General features: G+C 41.5%; 1 protein-coding gene across 5 annotated transcripts; it reads right to left on the reverse strand.

Moving 5' to 3' along the window:
- Positions 1-1,545: 1,545 nt before the first annotated feature.
- Positions 1,546-22,490, reverse strand: LOC135492881 (cytoskeleton-associated protein 5-like). Of its 5 annotated transcripts, XM_064779570.1 has the most exons (36): positions 22,353-22,490; positions 21,546-21,658; positions 21,183-21,376; positions 17,980-18,106; positions 17,591-17,842; positions 17,183-17,416; positions 16,795-17,013; positions 16,399-16,488; positions 16,052-16,216; positions 15,711-15,839; positions 15,424-15,534; positions 14,723-14,761; positions 13,831-13,908; positions 13,386-13,484; positions 12,930-13,040; positions 12,540-12,818; positions 12,078-12,227; positions 11,639-11,904; positions 11,262-11,436; positions 10,918-11,160; positions 10,386-10,580; positions 9,981-10,226; positions 9,545-9,811; positions 9,188-9,397; positions 8,920-9,055; positions 8,589-8,782; positions 8,142-8,332; positions 7,495-7,771; positions 7,068-7,247; positions 6,729-6,916; positions 6,318-6,582; positions 5,899-6,144; positions 5,429-5,594; positions 5,008-5,141; positions 4,107-4,145; positions 1,546-3,851 (listed from the first exon to the last, which is right to left on the reverse strand). In XM_064779570.1, exons 2-36 carry the CDS (start codon positions 21,600-21,602, stop codon positions 3,714-3,716), a joined length of 6,090 nt encoding a protein of 2,029 aa, XP_064635640.1. In that variant the 5' UTR covers positions 21,603-21,658; positions 22,353-22,490; the 3' UTR covers positions 1,546-3,713. The 5 variants fall into 5 exon arrangements, with proteins under 5 accessions (XP_064635640.1, XP_064635641.1, XP_064635643.1 ...); XM_064779571.1 differs by lacking the exon at positions 14,723-14,761; XM_064779573.1 differs by lacking the exon at positions 13,831-13,908.
- Positions 22,491-22,579: the final 89 nt, after the last annotated feature.

The following is a 22,579-nucleotide window of genomic DNA, read 5'->3' on the forward strand; positions in this document are numbered from 1 at the left end:
CTCCACTTTCCATGCAAAATTAAAATTGTTTCACACAAAGACAGATTCTTGTAGTCCCAGGTCATTATCACAGTGCATATCCCGGTCGTCACTGCTAGTGTCTTTGCATACCGGCTATCATAAGAACACATCTTCAAAACCAATAACTCATTTTTCAATCAATTGCACAACGCGATGAACAGACGATAGACATTTTTCACCAAGTCAACCAATAGTGCCCGTTTATTTTCTATTTTTTTAACAGTCCTTTGATGCCGAAATAATCCCGAGGAAAAGTATTTGCCAGACTATTTGTGCTCGGTCCAGCTTCAAACGATTGCATCGGTAGTATACCCCTGCCCATTTTGATAAGAAATAAATGTTGCTACAGAATCCTCGCAGACTAGCTATTTACGCCGGCCGTCGGCCTCTCCAGTACTGAACGTGTTTAAACTTTACAGCATGAAGAGAATCATTCGGCAAACCTCGGAAATATTCGGGACAACTGCTCGGCTGTGCGAAGGTTGGGAACATGTTGCTGGCGAGTGTGATTGATTAACTGGAATACTCCTCGTGATGTAGTTTCCTGGGTTGTTTTTACTGCATTACTGATTATAAAGTATCCAAAATGTTGCCACGCCGAGTATACTATGTTTCAAATACTTTTATATGCATGTACTTGCAAATGCGTGAAACTGCATGTGGTGACACGCGGTGGCCAATTGACACATTATCCTCCTGGGTCACCAAACACCACGCTCACGTTGTCGCTTTAATGGATGGCACTTTAACACTGATAAAATGAGTGGCGAACAACAGCATGTGACCAAGTTATCAGATAGGCACACATCTAGCTAAGGATGGTAAGACAAAGAAAGCAGTACAATTGCATTCTTTCTCATGAAACTGATAGTTCGTGCGTGACGCAGTCAACTTTCTTACCTCGAGGCCTTATTATTTATGCATATATACAGGATAGTTTCATCATATTCTCAACCATTGTTAATTAACAATAATTCCCATCAATCAAATTCCGATACAAAGTTCGAGTTAGGCTCTAATTGAATGAATAAATAAACACCCGTGCGTCATGATTATTTCAGTGAAATCCTACGCTTTCATTCTCCGATAGGTAATTCACATTCATAACATACAGTCTCGTCGATTAGTCTTGACATTCAAGAACTTTTCAATTGGTAACTAAAAGCTTTCATCATTGACTTTAACAACCTAACCACTGCTTGGACTGCGGACACAGCAGGCACATAAATGATTCTCAGGCCAACACATATCGGCTGCCGGGAGCCAAGTGAAGCAAAGGTCAGCGAGATTATGTCGTTGAGGTCCACATGGGATGCTAGGACTCTAAAGAACAAGAGGGACAAAGACATTCTTTCAACTTGGAGTGAAAGTAGAGGCAGTAGGGGAGGGGGGAGGGGGGGAGGGGGAAGACAGATGACAATTGAGTACAATTGCATTCAAAGGCGAAACTAAAGGCGTTGTCGAATCAAATGTGAATCCTGCTTATATACCAGGTGTCAAGAGAAAAACAAGATTTTTGTGCATTGCGGTAATTTTATTTATATTTTGAAATACCATCAAAGTTTCCTTCTCAGCAAAGAACGAGAACAGCTAAAGGGAATAGATATTTACAGTTTCAAGAAATTACAATAAAGGAGCTATGGAGCCTGACAAAAAGGGCACAGCCACATCAAGTTTTGAGTATTACAAATGAGCCAAAGTTTACAGATAAAGATGACACTAAATATGCACATATTACAGACCGAAACACATACAGCGGAACCTCTCTTAGCTGACACCTCTCTATTATGGACACAAGTTTTGGTCCCAAAGCTGTAATTTCAATTTACCTCTCTATTAAGGACACAATTGGTCACTCCCAAGGGTGTCCTTACTAGAGAAATTTTACTGTAATTTGTTGATTGCTAGGCAATAATTTGACCTTGACTTTCCTTCTCATTCAAAGTCACCACCTGCCAACAACACATACAGTATCAAATGTACAGGAAAACATTTGCTTGCACTGGCACCAACAATTTTGCTGCTGAACAACTACATGCACATTCTCCTTCAAACACACAAAGCAACTTAGCTCTATTTGAGAAAAAAGCCAACCTGCTAGGAAAATAGCACAGCACATTTTTGCATCGTACATGTAATTAGTTATAGATAGTAATTTCTGAGACCGCATACTTTAAAGTGGGTAATGAAGGGTAATGAAGGGTTCGGTGGTCGAACTTTATTGGCAATCATTATTTATCGAATGCAAATGAGAGCATCATGCACAAAGAAGGACGTGACGACTTGTCAAAATTTTACATTTATGGTCAATGGTTTTGTGTAAGTTACACTTTGCAACCTGGACAACATGATCTAAGATTTAACCCTTTCTAGTATCTTTTATAACAGAGAAGTAACGAAAACAAACTTAGCAGGCCTAAATTTCAAACTGCGTCATCTCCAAATGACAAATGTGGACTATCCACTTAAAAAACTCTCCACAATACACCGAAACTCACCAAATATCTCATCTTCCAATCTAAACTTATCTCCACATCCCAACATGTAGTTCTACAACACTCAAGTACACGTACGACAGACACACATTCAGAATTTACATTTATACATTTTTCAAAGTGCAGTGGAGAATAAACTTAACAGAACTAGCAACTTCATTGGGTATCTACGCCATTTAATGAATCACAGAATAATAACGGTTAGAAGCATTTCTGTATTGTATTTACATCAAAGCGATTCTACCGTCTGATAATCTTACCTCAGGTCATTTGAACGATGACGAGCAAGCAGCCCACAAGCATGCAGCCTGGGAGATTTTCTAATTCGCTACTTTGGTAGGTGATATTCCAAAACCATTTTTTTCTTCCAGTATGGCTTTCTACAACGTCAATGCCATGCATTAACCTGCACTGCATCATGAAACTAGTGTTTCGTGCTACAAGAGCGTATATGTATTGGGGCAGCAGACCAGGCTCCTGGTCCATGTATTGTTAGCAAGTTGACAAATATTCTTTATATCAAAGTACTTATCCTACCCTATGTAGACTTGTACATGGTACAAATATGTGCACAGAAATTACTACAACGAAAAATACTGCCAGCATAAAAAAACTATCAACAATACCAGTTACGAAGCAGCCAAAAAAATACAGATCTACGAATTTGCAACAAAAAAGTGTAAAGTGTCATATGTTGCTTTCTCAGGTTCTCAAACAGCAGAAGCCCAATAAAAAACTTAAATCAATCAAAGCACCATTGATAAGATGCAGGGCCCAGCCCTTTGTGACATTCGGTCAACGTACCCCCACCCCACATCTCGAACATGATGTCATCAGCACACAGCAATTCTGTAAACTGCCAAATATTTGCGCCACACCTCAGATGCGACCATGATGTCAGTCCTTAGACAATATGATGTAATCTACATGTAATTTGCAAGTTTATCAGTGAAGTGCATTTTCTTGGTTATACCACATACATTTTGCTGGATCTGGAAGGTAGCTCTTTACCTATAGTGTTTTGCTGTACAATGTATAGGTGTTAGTTTTCCTTGTTCATATAGGCAGCAATTGCATCATAATGTCAGCACACTGCCAAGCCCCTGATATTTCTAAATGCACATGCGCAGAAATCTGTCAGATTCGAGCATACATGTTAAGAGTCAAATATTCAAGAGCTCCCAATTAATCTTTTGTTTATGTTTTGGATGCATTTTTAACCCTTTCTAATCGCTTCCTGAACTCGTCCACATTAAGGTTTGGTTTGGCCGCCCCATTTGGCTCCTCTCTTGGTGGGTCCTCTACTGGTTCCTGTTGTCCAATGTCTAACTGTGGCTGAAATGGAATAAAACGTGAATAGAATGGAATACGTTTTATTTTTAATGTTGCGAGATCAAGATGTCCAGGCACAACTTACACATGAATGTTTCCTGTGCCTTTTTGAAGTTTTTAGGAGCAATCTTTTCAGATTTTTGGTCAACAATGACCAATCACCCCACAAAATTATAATGTCATCTGAACTAGAACACAAGTAGACAGCCCTGTCGATGGTTCCGCCTGCAAACTGTCTTTGTTCTCGACTCAACTTACCGCGACCGAGACATCATGGCCCGCTGCAGGTTCTGCTGCCTGCAAAGGAAATAGGGCGTGCTAAAACATGCAGACTACAGATGCACTACACTAGACATCACCTTGTGCTCGAGTGCTCAAACGGGCGAGCCAACTTTTCAGGTTTTATTCAGGGAACATTTCAGATTGTGCTTATGAATGATTTATAATCACTGTTTAGATGTGGGTGTGCTAATTTTTACTGGAGCTACATGTATACATTTCCTTTTGACAATGTGAAAAGGTAAAATTGTGAGGTAGCCAGATGTACAAGCATGCAATAACCATACTGATTTTAGAAGGACAAACCCAACCAATTAGTATCATAACCCCAGGAATGACATGAAGCAGATGTAGTGCCTGCGATCTGCGGCATATGCATCTTTTAATTTCGACCCCTGCATGCTGTTAGTTTCCTCAAAGACAACCATGTTCTGACGTAAATCAAAAAAGAAAGAGAGACCAAAATTGGATGTTGCAGGTGAATTTAACCACAGTTACCTTGAACCACAAGTGCTGATATAAATATGAGGACTGAAGAAAATATACCATTAAGACAAACAAACACCAGGAAGAAAATATACAACAAACACTTTTTAAAACGCACAAGAGAAATAAGATTTCAAAGACATCTTCGTCACTTTTCATAAATAGTGGTGAACCTGAAGTAGTGCCTTTCAATCCTCTAAAAATTCGTCTGACGAAGGATTTTGACGAGTTCATTGTCTTTTTCTGTTGAGCCTGTACGTGTAACTGATACTTTTTTGTGTCACCACACAGTTTACCAGATATGTTAGAGAAATAGGACTACAAACACTCATGCTTGAATATGTTTCATCTACATGTAACACCAAGAATCCAGGCTAGCTGAATTTCAACTTACCCCAGTGTTAGCTAATCCACATCTCGCTCGCAGCACCTTCAATCTCTCCATGTACATCGCTGGGTTAATGACACCATCAGCCGAACCGGGCTTTGCATCGCTTGCTACAGAGTTCGAACTGCTACTTTCACTCACTGAAAGATTATACCACAGAAACAGGTCACTAGGACTGGTCATATATGTAGTGTGAAATTTTCATTTCATTTCAATTCATATTCCCCCCCCCCACACCTGTATGAACACGCACGCAATATTCATCAACAAAAACGCAATCTCTTTTATTTCCAACCCCCCCATGACAGCAGAAGTTAAAATGGCTTTCTTCACACACAAACAAATCAATGGTAAACTTGATAAATAAGAAAGGATACTTGATATTCTCAAAGAACAAGATAGCACTTTGAAAGCGACAATAACTTACACGGTGGTTCAGATGCTCTAGGACTAGATTTTGGTTCTCGTTCTATTTCAATATTCTTCAGCCCCCGCTCGATGTAGTTTTGAAAGAATGTCGATGATTTCTTCAAGAACGGTTCCAGATCTGCCTCCGGGTATTTCTGCTTGAAGTCGTACAAATCATTCAAACCCTGAAACAGTGGAAGATGAACTTAAGGTTCAATTTGATGGGCAGGCTTTCGGCTCCTTCCGTTTTCAATCTTGCACGCTATGCCATGGTTGGACTTCCAATTGAGGACTGATGTGTAGTTACTCCATCTTCAGGCAGAAAAGAACAATTGGTTCTTTGCTTGGATGATAACCTCTATCATAGTTGATATCAGACTAACACATAACTTTTACCATTGATATTAAGCACCGTGACATGCTAGCACCTGTCAAAATTGGAATATGAAGGCCTATGTTTACTATTAGGTGTAAATATCATCTACATACCTCCCTCGTGTTTTCCTTCGAACCAATCTTCTTGAAAATCTCTGCCAACATGTCATGGGTGTTCTTCGATAGCCGCTGTTTTGAGTTCGACTTCGGCAACTCCTTGCGTGGTGTCTCACCGTTCATTTGTTCATTCTTGTTGTTGACCGAGTTGACATTGTTGCCTACGCTCTTGAGCACTTTGAGTAGGTAAGATTCCATCTCCGACTCTGATGGTTTGTCAATTAAAGTCATGTGCTTTAGCACCTGTGAGAAAACAAGGGAACTTGTTGGCAATGGTACGAAATATCATTTTTTCTGTAGCTTATTTACTTTGTACATGATGGTTCCAACGGTTGAATATAAAATAGTCAAGTTTGTGCATTACAATTTGACAGAATTTCGAATGGTAATGCACGAACACCTTCTTAATGACTTACCCGGTCCCCCTTTAATTTTGCTAAAGAATGCAGCACAGTTTTTATTGTTCTGAACGGTGTGTCGCTTGATCGTTCCTTCCAGAATGTCTTCGGGAATGCTTTGAGGAAGAGATGGAGATCCAAGATGATCAGATCGACGTTTAGATCGTTTATAATGTTCGGCAGCAGACGCACAACGCGCCACAAACACTTCATAACAAGTTCCATGAATTTTGTCGAACATCTTTCGCTGGCCACGCACTCGTGTAAAAGTTTGATCAGAGCGCTGAAAAAGAGGAAATGAATGAATTTTAGGAAGATATACATGTACATGTAGTTCAGAACTTGAAAGTCCAGCAGCAAACCGGAAGAATAATGCAGTTCCTCTTTTCAGAGAAACTTTTAGACAAATGAACTGGTCATCATTCCTACCTCATAACTTTGGATGGGTCAGATTTCTCTACTATTTTCACCACTATCACATTGACAGATCGTACAACCTGCGGTCCATCCTCGAGCTCATTCAGCCGTGAATCTAACATGACCGTGATGAGATGGTAGACGAGATCCTTCAGGCTGTCACGAGATGCCTCCTTGGCAAGCTCTGGCTGTTGGAATAACTGCAAAGGAACAGTGGATGATAATGAAACAGCTTCAGAAGAATATTGTCTTTACATTGTGCAAGTTGACTCTAAAAGGGTGCTATTGAGAGAAAATTTCTTCACTATCAAACACAAACCAGTTTTCTTTACTCAGAATCCGTTAACTTACTGATATGAGTGCACTCATGAGACATCTGTACATCTTGATCACTTCATCCTTCGATGTATTCATCTCGCCCATGTGTTTATTATGGGCAAGGCGGAGTTGCATGGACGTGGAGACGAGAAACTGGTCAATATGGCTGGACATTACTTCACGTTTGTCTTCATCTTTGAGAACTTCATCGATCTGGAAATATCAGAGAGCAATACTATTTCTCTCCTACTGTCTATCCGGTTACACTGTCACACCTAGCATAAGTTTTCTCAAAAATCGTTCAAACTTCTATACCAGGGCTTAACACACACGCATGGTAATGCCTGTGCTGCCCTCCTGTTCGACTCATTGCCTCCAAATTTCTTGTCAAAAGACAAAAGTATGATCATATCCCCATATAAAAAAGTTACACAAACAGCTCCCCAAATCACCAACTCACCTGTATTAACCCTTGCATACATATGTTCATATCATTACTGGCGATCTGCGACATGACGAGATTCACCAATGAACAGGCGTCATTCGACGATAACGACAAATATTTCATCGACGGGGATGGCGGCCGATTCCTTGCAGATTCGGGCACCTTGACGGGCTCGCTGAACTCCTCCATGTCAATTGTTTGCAACTTTGGCTCCACCATCACAGATTGCTCATGGTCGTCAAAGTCTAACTGGAAGTACTGTTTGGTGGCTCGGGCTTGAGAATTGCTGCGACTGAAATAGAGGTTTCTGGTTAGGAGGAGGGAAGCCAGCCTAAGAGAAGGATACTCTGACCTACATGTAACACCAGCTCTGGCAGTGGACCTATAGGAGGCAGCGCTGCCGACTGGCTGTCTGTCGAAAGGCCAGCTTTCTCTCAAAGCAAATTAGTTCAGCAACCAATAAAAATCAAGCAAATTATTTCGAAACGCTAGTGCTTGCAGATGGATGATGCAGAAATCAGAGGCTGGAAATATTGACTTGCCAAACAAGTCTTCCATCACCTCAACATTTGTCTTGAGCAAGAAATTGGTCAAAAGTGTGTAATACAGGCCCTCTTCGCCACTGCAGTTCCCTGCGAAATATGGAGTAGGTCAGTACTTACACCTGCCTGTTGTTGCCCTGCACCTCCTCCTTATCTTGTGGTCTCGACGGTCGCTGCGCAACCTGGCCCTTGGCTTGTTGCTTTGCCGGTTCCTGTTTGACAACTTGGACAGGTTCGGGGGCCGTCGCTGGTCTCATCTTGGCTGCCCTCTTGATCCTCTCCTCAAGCATGCCTTGGTCTTTATCATTTAACTGGGAAAAGAGAGAGAAGGCTGTCAGATAACATTTTAATGTAAGTGTTTGGTTATTCAAGCAGTAATACACATCTGCCTAGCCTGGCATTGAGAACCGGACTGATATCAACAATCATTCATTACTGTCTGGGTGTCATTAGAACCAACATTCATAAATGTCTCGACCGTAAATATAATACCATAAATGGAAGAAATTCTCATCCCTAAACATGAACAACCAAGAGGGTAACGGAAGGTTTGGGTCGATTTCTTACCTTTCCAATATATTTATAGACATTATCACCAAGTATATTATATGCCACGACAATGGTATTAAGTGCAGCTGATCGAATGTTGTTGTCACGCTCCCCGATCTGAGTGGCGATGATTTTTAAAGCGGCTGCCGGCGATGGCTGACAAACGTTGATCCCGTACGTCTCGACGAGACTGCCTAGCTCCTCCAGACATTCTAAAAACAGAGAGGAGATATGACTTCAAACCGTGCACGATTCTCATTCACCTCGGGAAATATTCAAACTTTTTTTCCTTTTCAATTTAGATGGAGAGTAATATTCCAATAAGTCAACACAAGAAAAGGACACCAACCTGTTCTTTGCTTGGAATTCTTTGACTTGAGTCCATCAATGATAAAGTTGAACATCTTGCTGGCTGGGAAAACTTTACAGATCTGTTTGAAGATACGCCGAATTGGACCACGGACCGCATCTTTTGGATCTCCAACCTATGGCGAGATAAATTGTTGAAATAAACGTCACGATAGAAAATGTTAGTTCATTTAATGGAAATCTCTAAGAGATCAAGTTTTACGATCCGAGGTTGCACCCCCAATGATAATTGGTAATATTTCATTTACCTTGTTGACCAGATATGGAATGAAGGAGTTTGCTTCAAGGTCAGTGACATGGTAGTCTTCCTCTGCCAACATCGTGAACACGGTTTCCAGGTAGACGAGGCCCCTCAGCAGGACACTCGGGTTAGTGTCGAAGAACCGTAATGTCATCCACTTGAGGATCAGATCCAAGTTGGTGATGGTTGCGTCCTGGGACGTCGCATCTTGACAGAACTGTAAAGACAAGGAAGAATGATATTCTGAGGATCCTCTTTACAATCACATCCGACATTGCGACATATTTTCGCAAATCTCAGTCATTCGGAAAATCTGTGAAAATAAAACCCAAAGATTTGGCAGTTTAAACTACACAATTCCTACCTTCATCATGACCTCAATCCCCTTTGTATGGTTCTTGAAATCCTTGTGAAAGATAAGGTCCATGAGACCCCGACTGAAGTTGCCCTCCATCTGGCTTTTCAACTGGTCAAGGAATTCAGCGCGTGGGACAGTGAAGTTCCACTTTAAGACCTTCAAATTTTTCTCATCTTTGAAGCGTTGATCCTTTCCCTTGGCGTTCGCTATCAGAGGTGGTCCGAATTCGTCATCTTCATCTTTTTTCTTACTGCTTGGGGCAGACGCAGCAGCCTAAAAGGTCGAAGGGCATTGTTGATGAACAGGTAATAATGTAATCACCAAGACCATATGAAGTTTTCCACAAAACATATCACTTAATATCAAGAATAATTGATATTACTTTTATTCATTCTTTTTAGGATGAATAGTATATGTTTGGTTCTTCTCCAGTACTCCTTACCTTGGCTTTTCCCGCTACAGCCTTCTTTGACGCGGGTTTGTTATTCGCAGGGGCTGCCGCCTTGGTCTTTGCCGGTGCAGCGGGTTCTGGTTCATCATCGTCATCATCATAGACAGGTTTGCTAGCGGCAGCAGCAGGAGCGGAGACCTTGGCAGGGGCAGTCTTTGGCCGCACTGCAACAGGCTTGGCTGGGAGAGCAGCTTTTGCCTTCTCCAGATAGCCCATCACTTGGTCCTTAGATGCAGGCTGCAAAGGAAAAAATTCTCAGTAAAATCATACGTGGTGATTGCTTAATCACCGTGAGAAAGTCAACAATAGGAGGAACACAAATGACTATAGTGTGTATTTTTTTCTCCAATGAAATACCTAGAAAGTTCTCAGATCTTTTTTGATATCTAAATCTACCTTTAACTTTCCTGCTGCTCTACCCATATGTTCCCAGCCTGTGTGAATCATAAACGGCATTAGAGCTTCCTGCGCCTTCTTTCTCACATCGCCATTTCTGTCTTCGAGGCAGGCGAAGATGAGCGGTACGCAGTCCTTAAGATCTGCGGGGAGCTTCTTGGCATTGGGCAACTTCTCTGCTAACCAACCAAGCAACTGAAAGACCGGAGCAAGAATAAGTGACTGAATGAAGAAAAGGAAAATGCATTCATGCTTTAAGATTATCTAGGCTAGCTGATCCCAAGACCAGTTCTTGATACTCAATTCAAGTTAGACATTACATGTATCCACATGGTCATTCAAGCTATTCAACAAGTTTAACTTAGATACAGTAGACATTAGGTCGGCAACATCGATGCACTGATTGATAATCATCCTCATCCTTATCTTACTGATAAAGGCATATAGCTCAGTGCCACTGGTGATGAGTTGTCTTTCAATAACAACCTAAATATATCCAAGGAAAACAGAGTGTCAACACTGGTATTCTTACCTCAGTACGGAGATTTGGGTTCTCGATTTTTAATGCATCGCTCAAAATCTCCCCCTCAACGAATAACGTCAGGTTTGATTGTTCCAACCAATCGTTCATCGTCTTGAGGGCGCTTGCGCGGATGTTTGCCTTACTGTCGCCTAGGCAACCTATAACGGCCGGGATGACAGTTTTGATGTGCTGTTTGAGGTGAGGTCCCATTGAGACTGCCAACGTCTGAATTATACCCAAGGTTGTATTCACCTGAAGATTTAAAGTTTATAGTGGTTACCAAACATACTATCCATCAACTGTGCTTTTTCCAAGCTATCACAGCAAGGTCAGTCTCTCCTTTTGATACTTACCAGAATTTTGTTAGAGTCTGCAAGCCTCTTAGTCAAAGCCTCAGGTAGGGGTCCAAGATTAGCTGTGATAAATTTTGCATCGTTCAATATCGTGATCACTTCGTCCAAACCTTCTTTTCGTATCTTCCAATTTTTGTCACCGAGTTTGTCCAGCAGATCTTGCTTGATTTGGTCACTGAAAGGAAGGAAAAAGCCTAGTTTAGCCCTTTCTGGTTGAGATTCTGTGTTTCATATTCTGGGGGTGATGCAATCTTTATAATCAATTGCGTTTGGTGGTTTTTTACCATCACATATTTCAGGATGGAAGATAGTTAGTGAGACTACAATTTGAAACAATACATCAAGAACGATAGTCAGACAAATGAACAGAACTTTACCTGATATCATTCCTAGGGACTAAATCTGCGACATTGGGACCATCTCCACCAGCATCCTCATCTTCTTCTTCCTCCTCACCGTCGACGGTATCAGATGGCTTAACACCACGTGTCGGTGCCGGTGGTTTCTGGCCCTCGACTTTGGCAAACTCCGCATCGATCATTGTCAACAGGGCGGGTTTCTCATCGTCGAAGAACACTCGTAACTGCGGTCCCATGAATAGGTACATGTTCTGTAGTAAGTTGAGGGCTGCTGTTCGCACCGCCTGGAAATAGAGATATTGATGGTTGAATTGGAGGGAAAGCAGATCTACAGAAATTCTGCTCATTTTCGTTGGATGCATGCTGGTGTTTGCTATAGGCATTTGCCCGTGTAGTTTTATACTTTTTAACCTGAGAACAACACCGTGATTCAGACTGATAAATGCTAAGATCTTACCGGGTTTGTTGCCAAAAATGCCTTCTTTACATTGGCAATCAAGGGCTTCATTTGAAGTTTCATTCCGAAGTCGAGAATTGCTTGTGCGAGCCAGTTTAAGGTCTCTGCTTGATTCTTGGGGTTCTTCTGCGTAAATCCATATTCCATGATCTGAATAGAAGAAGCAGTGAACATCCTACAAATTACTTCGCTGAGTCGTTTTCATTCCTCCAACAGGCAGCAGACCTCATACGACTATGATATCAACTGCGACATCATTTATCCACTAACATTTTTTTCAACTCATTATGCAGCAAACAGAGACTCAAAGCCACTTGCCTGTTGTCAGCCAACACTTCTGCTGCCAAAAATTTAGGACATTTTGAATTCAGGCCCTTTTAAGCCGAAAGGGTTGAATTATTATATATTAATGTCTTCCACATCATGCACAATCCACAAGGCAGAAAGCTAACAATTTCTCACCTCTAAACAGACATAAGAAAGCTGTGTTGATTCAGCAATTCCTGTCAATGCATCTTTTGCAGCCGGACCATTCTTGAGATCGCCAATCTTGTCGATGAGGTCATTCAGTACGAAGGATGCAGATGTCTTTGAGAAGTTTGCGTTCACGGCCAAGAAGGTGAGCATTTCGAATCTCAGCTTTAAAACTTGAAAGTTATTGTCTTTTAGGCCGGGTTTCTTTGCAATGGTTCTGACTAACGCCTGGCATGGAATTTCTTTCTTTTCCATGACTTTCACAACCTGTAAAACATCAAGATTAATGAGAAGGCCTGTCAAGAAAAATAAGGCATTTTTTTTCTATAAAATAGTTTTTCTAAGTAAGTTACTTAGTCAATAGCTATCAAAACGCACCTCAGCCATCTTTTCCATTGCGGCTAACCTCTCCTTCCAGTTGGAATTTCCTAACCCAGCGATCGTCTCTGCTGGAAGAATGGCACCTACTTTGTCTTCTACAACATCATCCTGCAGGAAAATTTCAAAATGAGAAAAAATATTTTTTGGAGATTTACTTTCTACAGATGGCCTACGTGTTCTCAGCATGGTCTGTAGAATGATAGGACAAATTGACAAAACCTTTTCTCGTTGGGAAACTTTTTGGAAGAAGGTTGGGAACCAATGGTCGGGTGGCTGTGTTATGAATGTTGCAATATTTCGTATTGTTCACAGAAATACAAGTACAAAGACTTCAGGAACATTCAAACATCCCTGTGTTGGTTGACACAAGGGGCCTACGATTGGGAGAAGGCATTTAGTATCGGGTCCAATAGGGAATCTAAAGGCCTATAGTGTGGTACAAGGCTAACTTACTCCTTGAATATTCTCAGCGACCTCCTCCGTTGAAGCACTCTTGCCGGCAGCAGATTTCTTTCCCTTCTTTGCACCGGCTGTAGCAGGTCGCTTCACCAGCTGAAAAGAAAGTGCCTTGTTAGAATTGCTACTACTTTATGTCAGGTATGTTCACAGCAACTGACTCTCTATGATTTGATAGATTTTTCTCCCAAACTACAATTTCAGAGGCTCGAAATGTGTCAAATCAGCAAAAAGTGATGCAAAATCAGACCAGCACACACTATACTTTTAAATGTGTATGATTAAGTTCAATTTGGCTAGCTGGTGTCTGTAATTTTGATCTCTCCAATTCAGGAACACATATCATTAAAAACGGTGTGTACATGTACATGTATTTGGTGTAATTGAGAGACCTGAATCCCTAAAGCTGACCCAATGATTTGGAACCCACTGTTATACTTACTGCTCCAGATTTACTTGCTGCAGGTTTGCTACTGTTACTACTACCAGCGCTGGGGGCATTATTACTGCTAGGGGCGGGCTGTAGCGGGGATGAAGGTGCAGAGAAAATGTGAGAGAGCATTTTTAATACACAAGCAACTCACTAACGTCACTAACCATCAAGTACAAAGCATATCCCACCCCCCACAACTCACTGAAGTCTTGTTACTAAGAACCCCCCCAAAATTGCCCCCCCCCACGCTAATGGAGTTGCTTACGAAGATTAACGTTCCACCATTCTTTGTCCAGTTTCCCTGTCACCAGGTAACTGCAACATGTACTTGATGGTTGGTGCCAAGAACAATAATATTTCAAACAAAATCAACACCAGGTCAAGAAGAGAGGGCCATTGAAAACTGACCAACGAAAAATTTCCCAACGCTGAAGCAAATCTTTAAATCCCGATTGTAGGAAAAGCAGGACTGAACTACAGCAAGCGGTTTAATAGCAACTTCAAAGCCACTTGAAAGCTTCTCCAAAGCCAACAAAGCTCAGGGGGACAAGCATGGAGAAGACTTTTTCAGGGGTTTGTTCCAACGGTATTGGTGGAATTCCTGTTGAGGGAATCATGAATACATGCGGCCAAACGTTAACATATATAGAACACTCATGACAGATAAAAAAATATTCAAAAGAAAAATGCAACACAGGGATATTTTTTAGATGTAACAATCATCCAATAGTAATACGACCACCGCTTGGTAAATGCAATCACGTGTCATGGCTCCATCGCAGGTTGCAGCAACTTAGATCGCTAGTCTTTGCAACTAAAACCGCTCGTCAATTCAAAATTGGCCGCATGTACTCGTTAACAAGAATGAACAATGCATTCCAACAGAACATATTAGACCTACCCCATCGTCCTCAGACGACACTTTTGGTTGGTTGGGAAGCTGAAACAACCGAACGTGTTACAACAGATGTTGGTTGCGAGTGGAAGCAAGTTAAAGGGATACCACAGTACAGCTATAGTTAAGAATCAAAGGAAGCCAAATCTACTGTTTAGGCAAAGCACGTTTTAATAATGCCCAACTAAGTTGTTGTCCAAGTGAAATTTGTGCAGGGAGACAATAAGATGAAGCAAACCGCACAGAAACATACTGTGTCGACGAGTTGACGTGGGACAAGAGGCATCTTTTCCACTTTGGCCTATTACAGATAGAAAGCCTCGTGTACATGTGCCCCTCGGCCAGCATAAACTCATCGACACAGAAGGCACTCCTTGATTGTAACAGAATGATTACAGCTGTGGGCAAATAAAGGAAATCACTGGCTAGCGATATCACTCAAGACGGACACAACATCTCAAAATAAATGCAAGGCAACAATAAACCGCTAGCATCATCAGGGTTTACTGACATTTTTTTTAACTCCAAGCAAAAAGCTCAGAGTAAAATGTTCATCCTGGGATACCTATTGCGCCAAATTATATTTTTGAAGTGAAAACCCAAAGAAAATGTTAAATACACCTTATTGTTTGCTCTGCATCTACTTAATCCTGCTTACAAAAAGGCTAAAAGACGTGACGTTTCATTATTCTAAACTTTCTCGTTACCTTTTTCTTAGCAGGAGCAGCTGCAGGCTTGGCTGGGGCCGCCTCTGCCGCTGGCTTGGATGCTTTTCCTTTCATGTTTGCTAGTTCAGCTTTATCACAGCAATCTTTGATCTGAAAAAAGAAAGAAGAAAAATAATGTCTTTTGTTGAATCAACACCTACTACCACAGAGAATCAAAATCCAAAGCCATGTTCTGAGCATCTTATTTGTAAGTTCCCAGTCCCACAATTAAGATTTTTTTTGTATAAAAGCCAACATGATAACGGGAAATTCGGCCTATACGTTACCTTTGCCATTTTGATTGCATCTATGTCGGCAATAAACGGGCCCAATGGCTTCTCACCGACCACTTTCATAGCTGTACCCAGCGCAATGAAGGATGCTTCTCGGACTTCTGGTGCAGTGTCATTTATGGTCTGAAACACATCGGAGAGCAACATCAATTAAGACAATAGTGAATTAATTTTGGTTGAATACGTCCTTCTACCTTACCCAGTCGGACGACTCTTGGACCCAATTTTCACCCAAAACGATCATTCTCACATTTTCAAACAACAAAACAGAGAGGACTACCCTGACTTCGACTCCCTGCTACACCAATCATGTATCAAGGTCTAACAAAGCTTACCTTTAAAAGTGGAGCAATAAACAGCTTCAGTAACTTCTTTGGTAAAGTGGCAGGGGTGGCTTTGGTGAAACATCTTGCCAGGAACGAGGCTGCCTCTGTCTTCATGTTGGGATTCTTGTTATCCAAGTTGGCCAAGATATCTTCGGATAATGCTTCCAGGTTTGTCTAAAAAAGATACCAAAATAGGAAATGAACATGATTTGGTAATCTTTGACAACAAGTTTCACAGCAACAGTTAAAAGACTAGCATTATTCTGAACCATCCTCGTGATAGGATCTTCAGACACCCGCCAGTTTGTTCAGTGACGTTTTTAACGGCTTACTCGTGACAACAAGAATCTACCTACCGATGGGTAAATGGCATCAGCAGCATCCCTTAAAGCTGCCAGGACATTCTTGTTCCTCTCCTTGAACTTCTCCAGGATCGTCTGCATGCACTGAAATGGTTAACAACTCAGGTGAATTTATGATATTTTCATATTCCAGGGACATATAACCAACAATCAGCCATCAGACCAGACCAACTGTAGTGTTATCCCCACCGGACCCCAATCCGTCTGGTGCATGAGACTGCCCCGGTGCATACCAGGACCAGACTACTCTTCATGTTCAAAGGCAGCCACCACTGCACTGAACAGAAAACGATGTTGGACTAGAGGAGAGGAGACCATGAGCTGAAGTTACGACACACGCTATGATGGACCGATTTACTGGTCTGATGACCACATCACCATAGGACTTACCTGGCCAGCGTAAGGCTGGAACTTTTTCCGGATTCCGCTAGCAAGCCCCGTCATGCATTTAGCACCAAGTGCTACCAGCATGACATTGGTATCCTTGGCAACGACTCTCTTCAGCGCCCGCAGCAAGTCACCAAAATCACCCGGTTCTATTTTTGGGTTCTGCATGAGTTTCTCGACCGCCTCCAAAGCCTCTCGCCTCTCTTGCCATTTCTTTGCCTCCTACAAATCAAATGAGATGATAGCATTGCAATATTGTTATCAAGTAAATGATGATACAGTGTGTTGCTTTCATGGTCTGCCAGTGGGCACATTGCACAGAACAAATACTGTCATCTCTATATCAGAAACGCTTGATTTGTCAATCCTTGTCAATCTTTTCTTGACTCACAATTTTCTCGTAGAAATCCTTTGGAATCAATGGCACAATATTGACCGCCTCCATCAACTCATAAGGATCGACCTCCTCTGCCGGGCCTCCGTCAACTTCATCCTCGTCGCCACGTGCTTGTGCCTCTGCCTGCGCCTCAACCTTCGCTCGAAGGTCCTGCTGAGATCGCAAGAACCGGGTTTGTAAGGGCTTCTGAGCGGGTAGTTTGTCGAACTCGGCCTCTAATTCAGAAATCTGAAATATCAAGAGATTGTAATTTGATTTTGATTTACTGGAAGTACTCTACTTATTTCATCTATAAAATGCACCAATGATATGCCTGGTCTCAAAGTCTAACACAATTTCTCATCAATCTTCGTTCAAGCAGAACATTGGCGTTCAGAACATCCTTTCATGATATAAACTGACCTGAACCGGCTTCAAGTTCACCAGCTGTGGCTTGATGGCGGCCCCAATCCATTTGTAAATCTCAATCACTAACTGCTTCGTCTCTTCACGGACAGTCTTGTCACGATCCTCAAGAAGTCGCTGGAACTGTTTGACGATCGGTTTGATCGTCATGACCTTGGGCCCGAAACCCTTCACGGCCTCTCTCAGGGCTACGATACATGCCGCTACGATTTTGGGATTTTTGTTGTCAAGACCCTTCATCAACTCATCCTAATGAAAAGAATGACAATGATGATAACATGATAATAATATGTATTGTAAGAGAAATCATATCTGGTTTTGTACAATACATGGTAGGCCTTGGACAATTATGTACGCTCTCCCCCCTTTCAGATTTCCTTTCTTACCTGGACAACTTCTTGCTTCTCGATCTCGATGTACATCAACAGAATCTCCAACCCCCTCTCCTTTGTCTTCGCTCGCGACGCACTCAGACATTTCAACACCACACAGCCGCACACTTCACAAGCAGTTCTGAAATAGATAAACCATGTCGATATGTGCATGAGAGGACAAAAGACATGAAATTGAAAGAGAGTCCAGCACAGTACGACCGAGGTCAGAAGGCATATCTCTGAATCCCGAGAAGAATATGAGAACACACCGGATGCAAAACCATGAAATTTGGTTCAAACTTCTGCCAAACGCAAGGCCTCAATGGAGTATTGATGCAAGATTATAATGATTGGCATTTTATGGGGAGCCAGCTCTATTTCTTGCCGGCACTAGCTGCTTCTGGCATCTCTGGCAAATCTCCCTCCGAGTATCACCTAAATAACAGGAATGCCACAGACATGCCAGAATCATTTTCATCTCGGCCAACATTCCAGTTGTGCCAGTGATCTTGCAGACAGGTTTTGCTTTGCCAACTTGTAACATTTATGTAGGCCCTACGTGTACATACATGACATAAACATTTTTCCCACTGTGAACCTTTATCATCAATTCTTGATAATACATCTGATCAGCATTTCAAAATGTTTGAAATTTGTCGGACCTTGATGAACTTGCACAATTGGTCGGCCAATCATTCACATCTGGACCCCATCACATGTAAATCCGTATTGTATTGTTAACAATTACATTGTAAAATCAATTTCAACTCCTTTTGACTTATGCTTAGCACATGCCCAGCAACTCAAATTCATGTTCACTTTTCAAGAAAGTTTAAAATTTGAAATGAGTCGATATTTTTTACTAGGTAGTTTTCACCTTCACTTTCAGGAGCTGACAATTGACACTAATGACAGATCGATGCCTTTCAATCACTAGTCATACTACAATACAGAACTAAACAGGAAAAAACAAAAAACAAAATAACCATCACTCTTCAATATTGATCGCCGATGCATCAACCACAGGCAGGCAAACCAACCTTGCATGTGGATGGGTCTGCATCCGTGGTGACTCAGCCGGCTACATGTATCACTGAAGTATTATGCGGTACCAAACCAATAGTTTCGTCATGGTAGTTGGTACAGCCATCATGATAGCTTGGCTGCCTTGGCCGGTTGATTAGATTATAATGTTGAGCAACAGCTTCATGCTTTGCTCAGCCAGTCTACAATTACAATGCAGATGTTCCTGTTCCAACTTTTCTCACAGTCGACAGTGCAGCACTTTGAGTTTGCCTGTTGTTTGCCAATGCCATTACACATGTTCTAGTTTACTTATACATGGCCCATCATGACTGTCAGGCCACACGAGACAACATTTTATCTTCAACTCGTCTGCACTGACAGCAAGTTTAACTTTTGAACCTTTGAGCAAATTTCTCATTGGTGACTTGGTTGACTTGACATGACTTGAAGAAAGACAGCAGAACTGGCTTCACGACACCTCCTACTACACTAGCCCAAGCCAAATAAAGTCACATTTAAAAACCACCTGCTGATATCTGACAGGTGACGAGCTGACAACCAATACATGAATGAAAAATCTATCGGGCTTATTTCAAAGTGTTTAATCGACTATTCCCTGGTCAAACTGTGCTTACAGGGATTATAAACACTATAAGTGACATATACCAGACCTGTGGCGTGGCAAAGCTTTTTAGTTTTGCGGCACAAGTTCTACAAGGGCCTACAGGTACAATGTAGAACTTCTCACTCAGTGATGTTGAGACATTAGGAAGTCAGTGCCGTGGATTTTCCAGAATCATCATCTTATTCCACAAGAGGCCCACATCAATCAGCCAACATGGCGGCATGCACTATAAAACATGTATCATGCCTAATGGAATGACACAATCCTGAATATCTTCAAAAGTGATTGAATGACTGAGTGACCTGATGTGTCAGTCCTTTTCATTTCTTTCATGACACATGACTTGAGATGAACTGTAGATCAATGACAACACAGTGAATTTGTGTCTTACAAGTATACTTTATGAACAGTCACTCATGCTTGTACATCAAAAGATGAAAAGCAAATGGCAGGTAGAGGAATGGCATGTCATGAATGTCCTGCCCCAATCTTAAAAGAGATCACTTTAAGAATGCGACAATTCTTTTCAACTATCGTTCTCAGAAAATTATGAATTGGAAAGACACAGACCGAATGAGCACTACAATTTTGATGTAGTGCACATTATGGCTGACATTCCAACTGGACATTTATGTCAAATACCACCCTTTTCTCATGCCATGCACGCCTACAATACAAGTCAACATTCTGTACAACATCTGTGTCAGGCTTCTTCTTCTTCTTCCTCAGTGTTAGCTCTGCAATACGAGGTGTTATTCTCCTGGGCCAGGGAGTATTTCACCGCAAAGCCAGAGACGAGATGAGCGTTTTTTAATTGTCTTCATTGGCAATATTTTAGAACGAAGTGGCCCAATTACAATGTACATGTATCATTATGGATCGATTTTCAACATCATTACACTTTCGTCCATGCCATTTTTCAATCTTGATATATATTTACACAAAATATTAGTGCTGGCGATACACCAAACTCAAAGCGCTTCCCACTGCATACATATATTTATTGATCAGTGTATAGTGTGTATCTGTATGCGAATATAAAGAAAGTCATAATCGGTTTTGTAATTTCTGGTGTCAAAATGATCAACCTGCAGGACAAGAATATTTTGATTCCGAGGTCGAATTGGTGCTACATTGTTGGGACAGTTTTAAGGGAATTGGGGCAAGAAACTAAGCCAGAGGAAATCATTTACGCCATTGCTTTTTACAAGTTCATTGGGACAAGCCACTGGAACCTTATCTGGTGGGTATAACCTGGCTGAAATGAGGTAGACATTTATTCATTCAAGCGGAAATCATTTGATTGAAGACCTTGGCCAGATCATTTGAAAAAACAGATTATCCAAAGCTTTAAAACTTTTTAGGACTCTTTAAACTGATCCTCTTTTTCGCCCCTAAAGTTCAACTTCATCAAACAAAATAAACTGTATTTAAAGGCATTATCTTCATAAATTTTGTAACAGTAGTAATACCAATCCTGCCAACAGCTGGACAATTTCAGTACACGGGAACAAAGATGAAGCTTTGAACTATCAAAAGTCTCTATCATACTTCATGTACTTACTTTCCGGCTACGTGTGCTCTCTCCAGAAAAGCCAAAACAGCTTCTAAAGCTTTCTCCTGGGCTATTGCATTTGTGTCCGTCACAAATTTCTTGATCAGTCCCAGATATTTTGAGAACTCTGAGCTCTTTTCATCATCAATTCGCTTGAATAACTTTGTTGCTTCTTCATATCCGGCCATACGAGCCTTCCATGCCTGAAAGAAACAATGCAACATGAGAAGAAAGTCTCTTAACCTACAGAAATGATTTTCAATACTTGACACCAATATTGAGTATTGTAAATAATCAGCAAATGGGGAACTTGACCAACATGCTCTAAAAAACTGAAAATCATACACTTGACTCTCAACTCTTGACTCTCACCTTGTGCTGGACCTTCTCATCCGTGGGTAACTTCAGCCATTCTGAATCGTCACCCATCCTGTGATCATAACACAGACAACCCAGATAAAATGCTGTGGAACTGGAATGTCAACCTGAAGAGTGAAAGCAGAACTAAATATTTTGGATTAGAAAACAAGGCTCGACACTCAAAAATCTCCGGATCCGGCTTTCTGACCTGTCCAAATCATCAGTTCAAGGATGCCGAAATCACCCATCCCTAAATTGAAAGGTCTACTAACACAACATGCCAGATGCCACTGTGGCGATAATTTAGGCCTAAGACTAAGTGAAGTCCTTTTAAAACTACATGCAACATGTACGCCTCGGCCAACCTTGATTACAGTATTACGGTATGTGAAACTGAAACTAGTGAAAGATGTGGAATAGTGTCAACGCCAGTTATAGGCCTACATAGGGGCCTAGGCGTAGGCTACTGACTTCCGTACTTGGCGTATCAGTATCACAGCCCACGACCACAACAACCACTGCTCCGCTCTAGCCTCTGCTGGCACTGGCCACTGCCACTACCCACACGTCACACCGGCATCATAATTATGCGTATTGCCGTACTGGACTGATAATACTCGCACTGCAGTGCATGACAATAAAAAATTGAGGGGCTGAGACGTTGAGTCAAGGGCGAAGAGAAGGACAGGAGGGAACATATACATTGATGTACATTGATGTACAAGATAATGGCTGAGGGAAAATGTACACCCGAAATAAAACGCTGAAATTTCACACTTCTAACTCATTTCTAAGCTTTTACTTTACTTTTCTGAGTACCTTTGGTGTCAATAATGAAAACCAACACCTTGATGAACGTGTTAAGGATCCGAATAAGGTAATATGATAAAATCCAGAGAGGATACCAACAAAAAATCTTTCAGTATTCAGAAAATTTCAAACCACATGACCCTTCCGTGACCTCTGTTCTGGAATTTGATTGGCCATTTATTACATCATTTTGCGCCATCTGTTGGCCATTAACAACATCGTTTTCCGCCACGACG

Source organism: Lineus longissimus, chromosome 8, assembly GCF_910592395.1.
Source record: "Lineus longissimus chromosome 8, tnLinLong1.2, whole genome shotgun sequence".
NCBI classification, from domain to species: domain Eukaryota; kingdom Metazoa; phylum Nemertea; class Pilidiophora; order Heteronemertea; family Lineidae; genus Lineus; species Lineus longissimus.

Coding starts and splice junctions, on each gene's coding strand:
- LOC135492881 (XM_064779570.1), bottom strand. CDS start 21,602: ATGGGTGACGATTCAGAATGGCTGAAGTTACCCACGGATGAGAAGGTC. Junction 16,217..16,398: donor CTGATGCCATTTACCCATCG/GTAGGTAGATTC, acceptor TATCTTTTTTAG/ACAAACCTGGAAGCATTATC. Junction 7,248..7,494: donor GTATGCAAGGGTTAATACAG/GTGAGTTGGTGA, acceptor TGATATTTCCAG/ATCGATGAAGTTCTCAAAGA.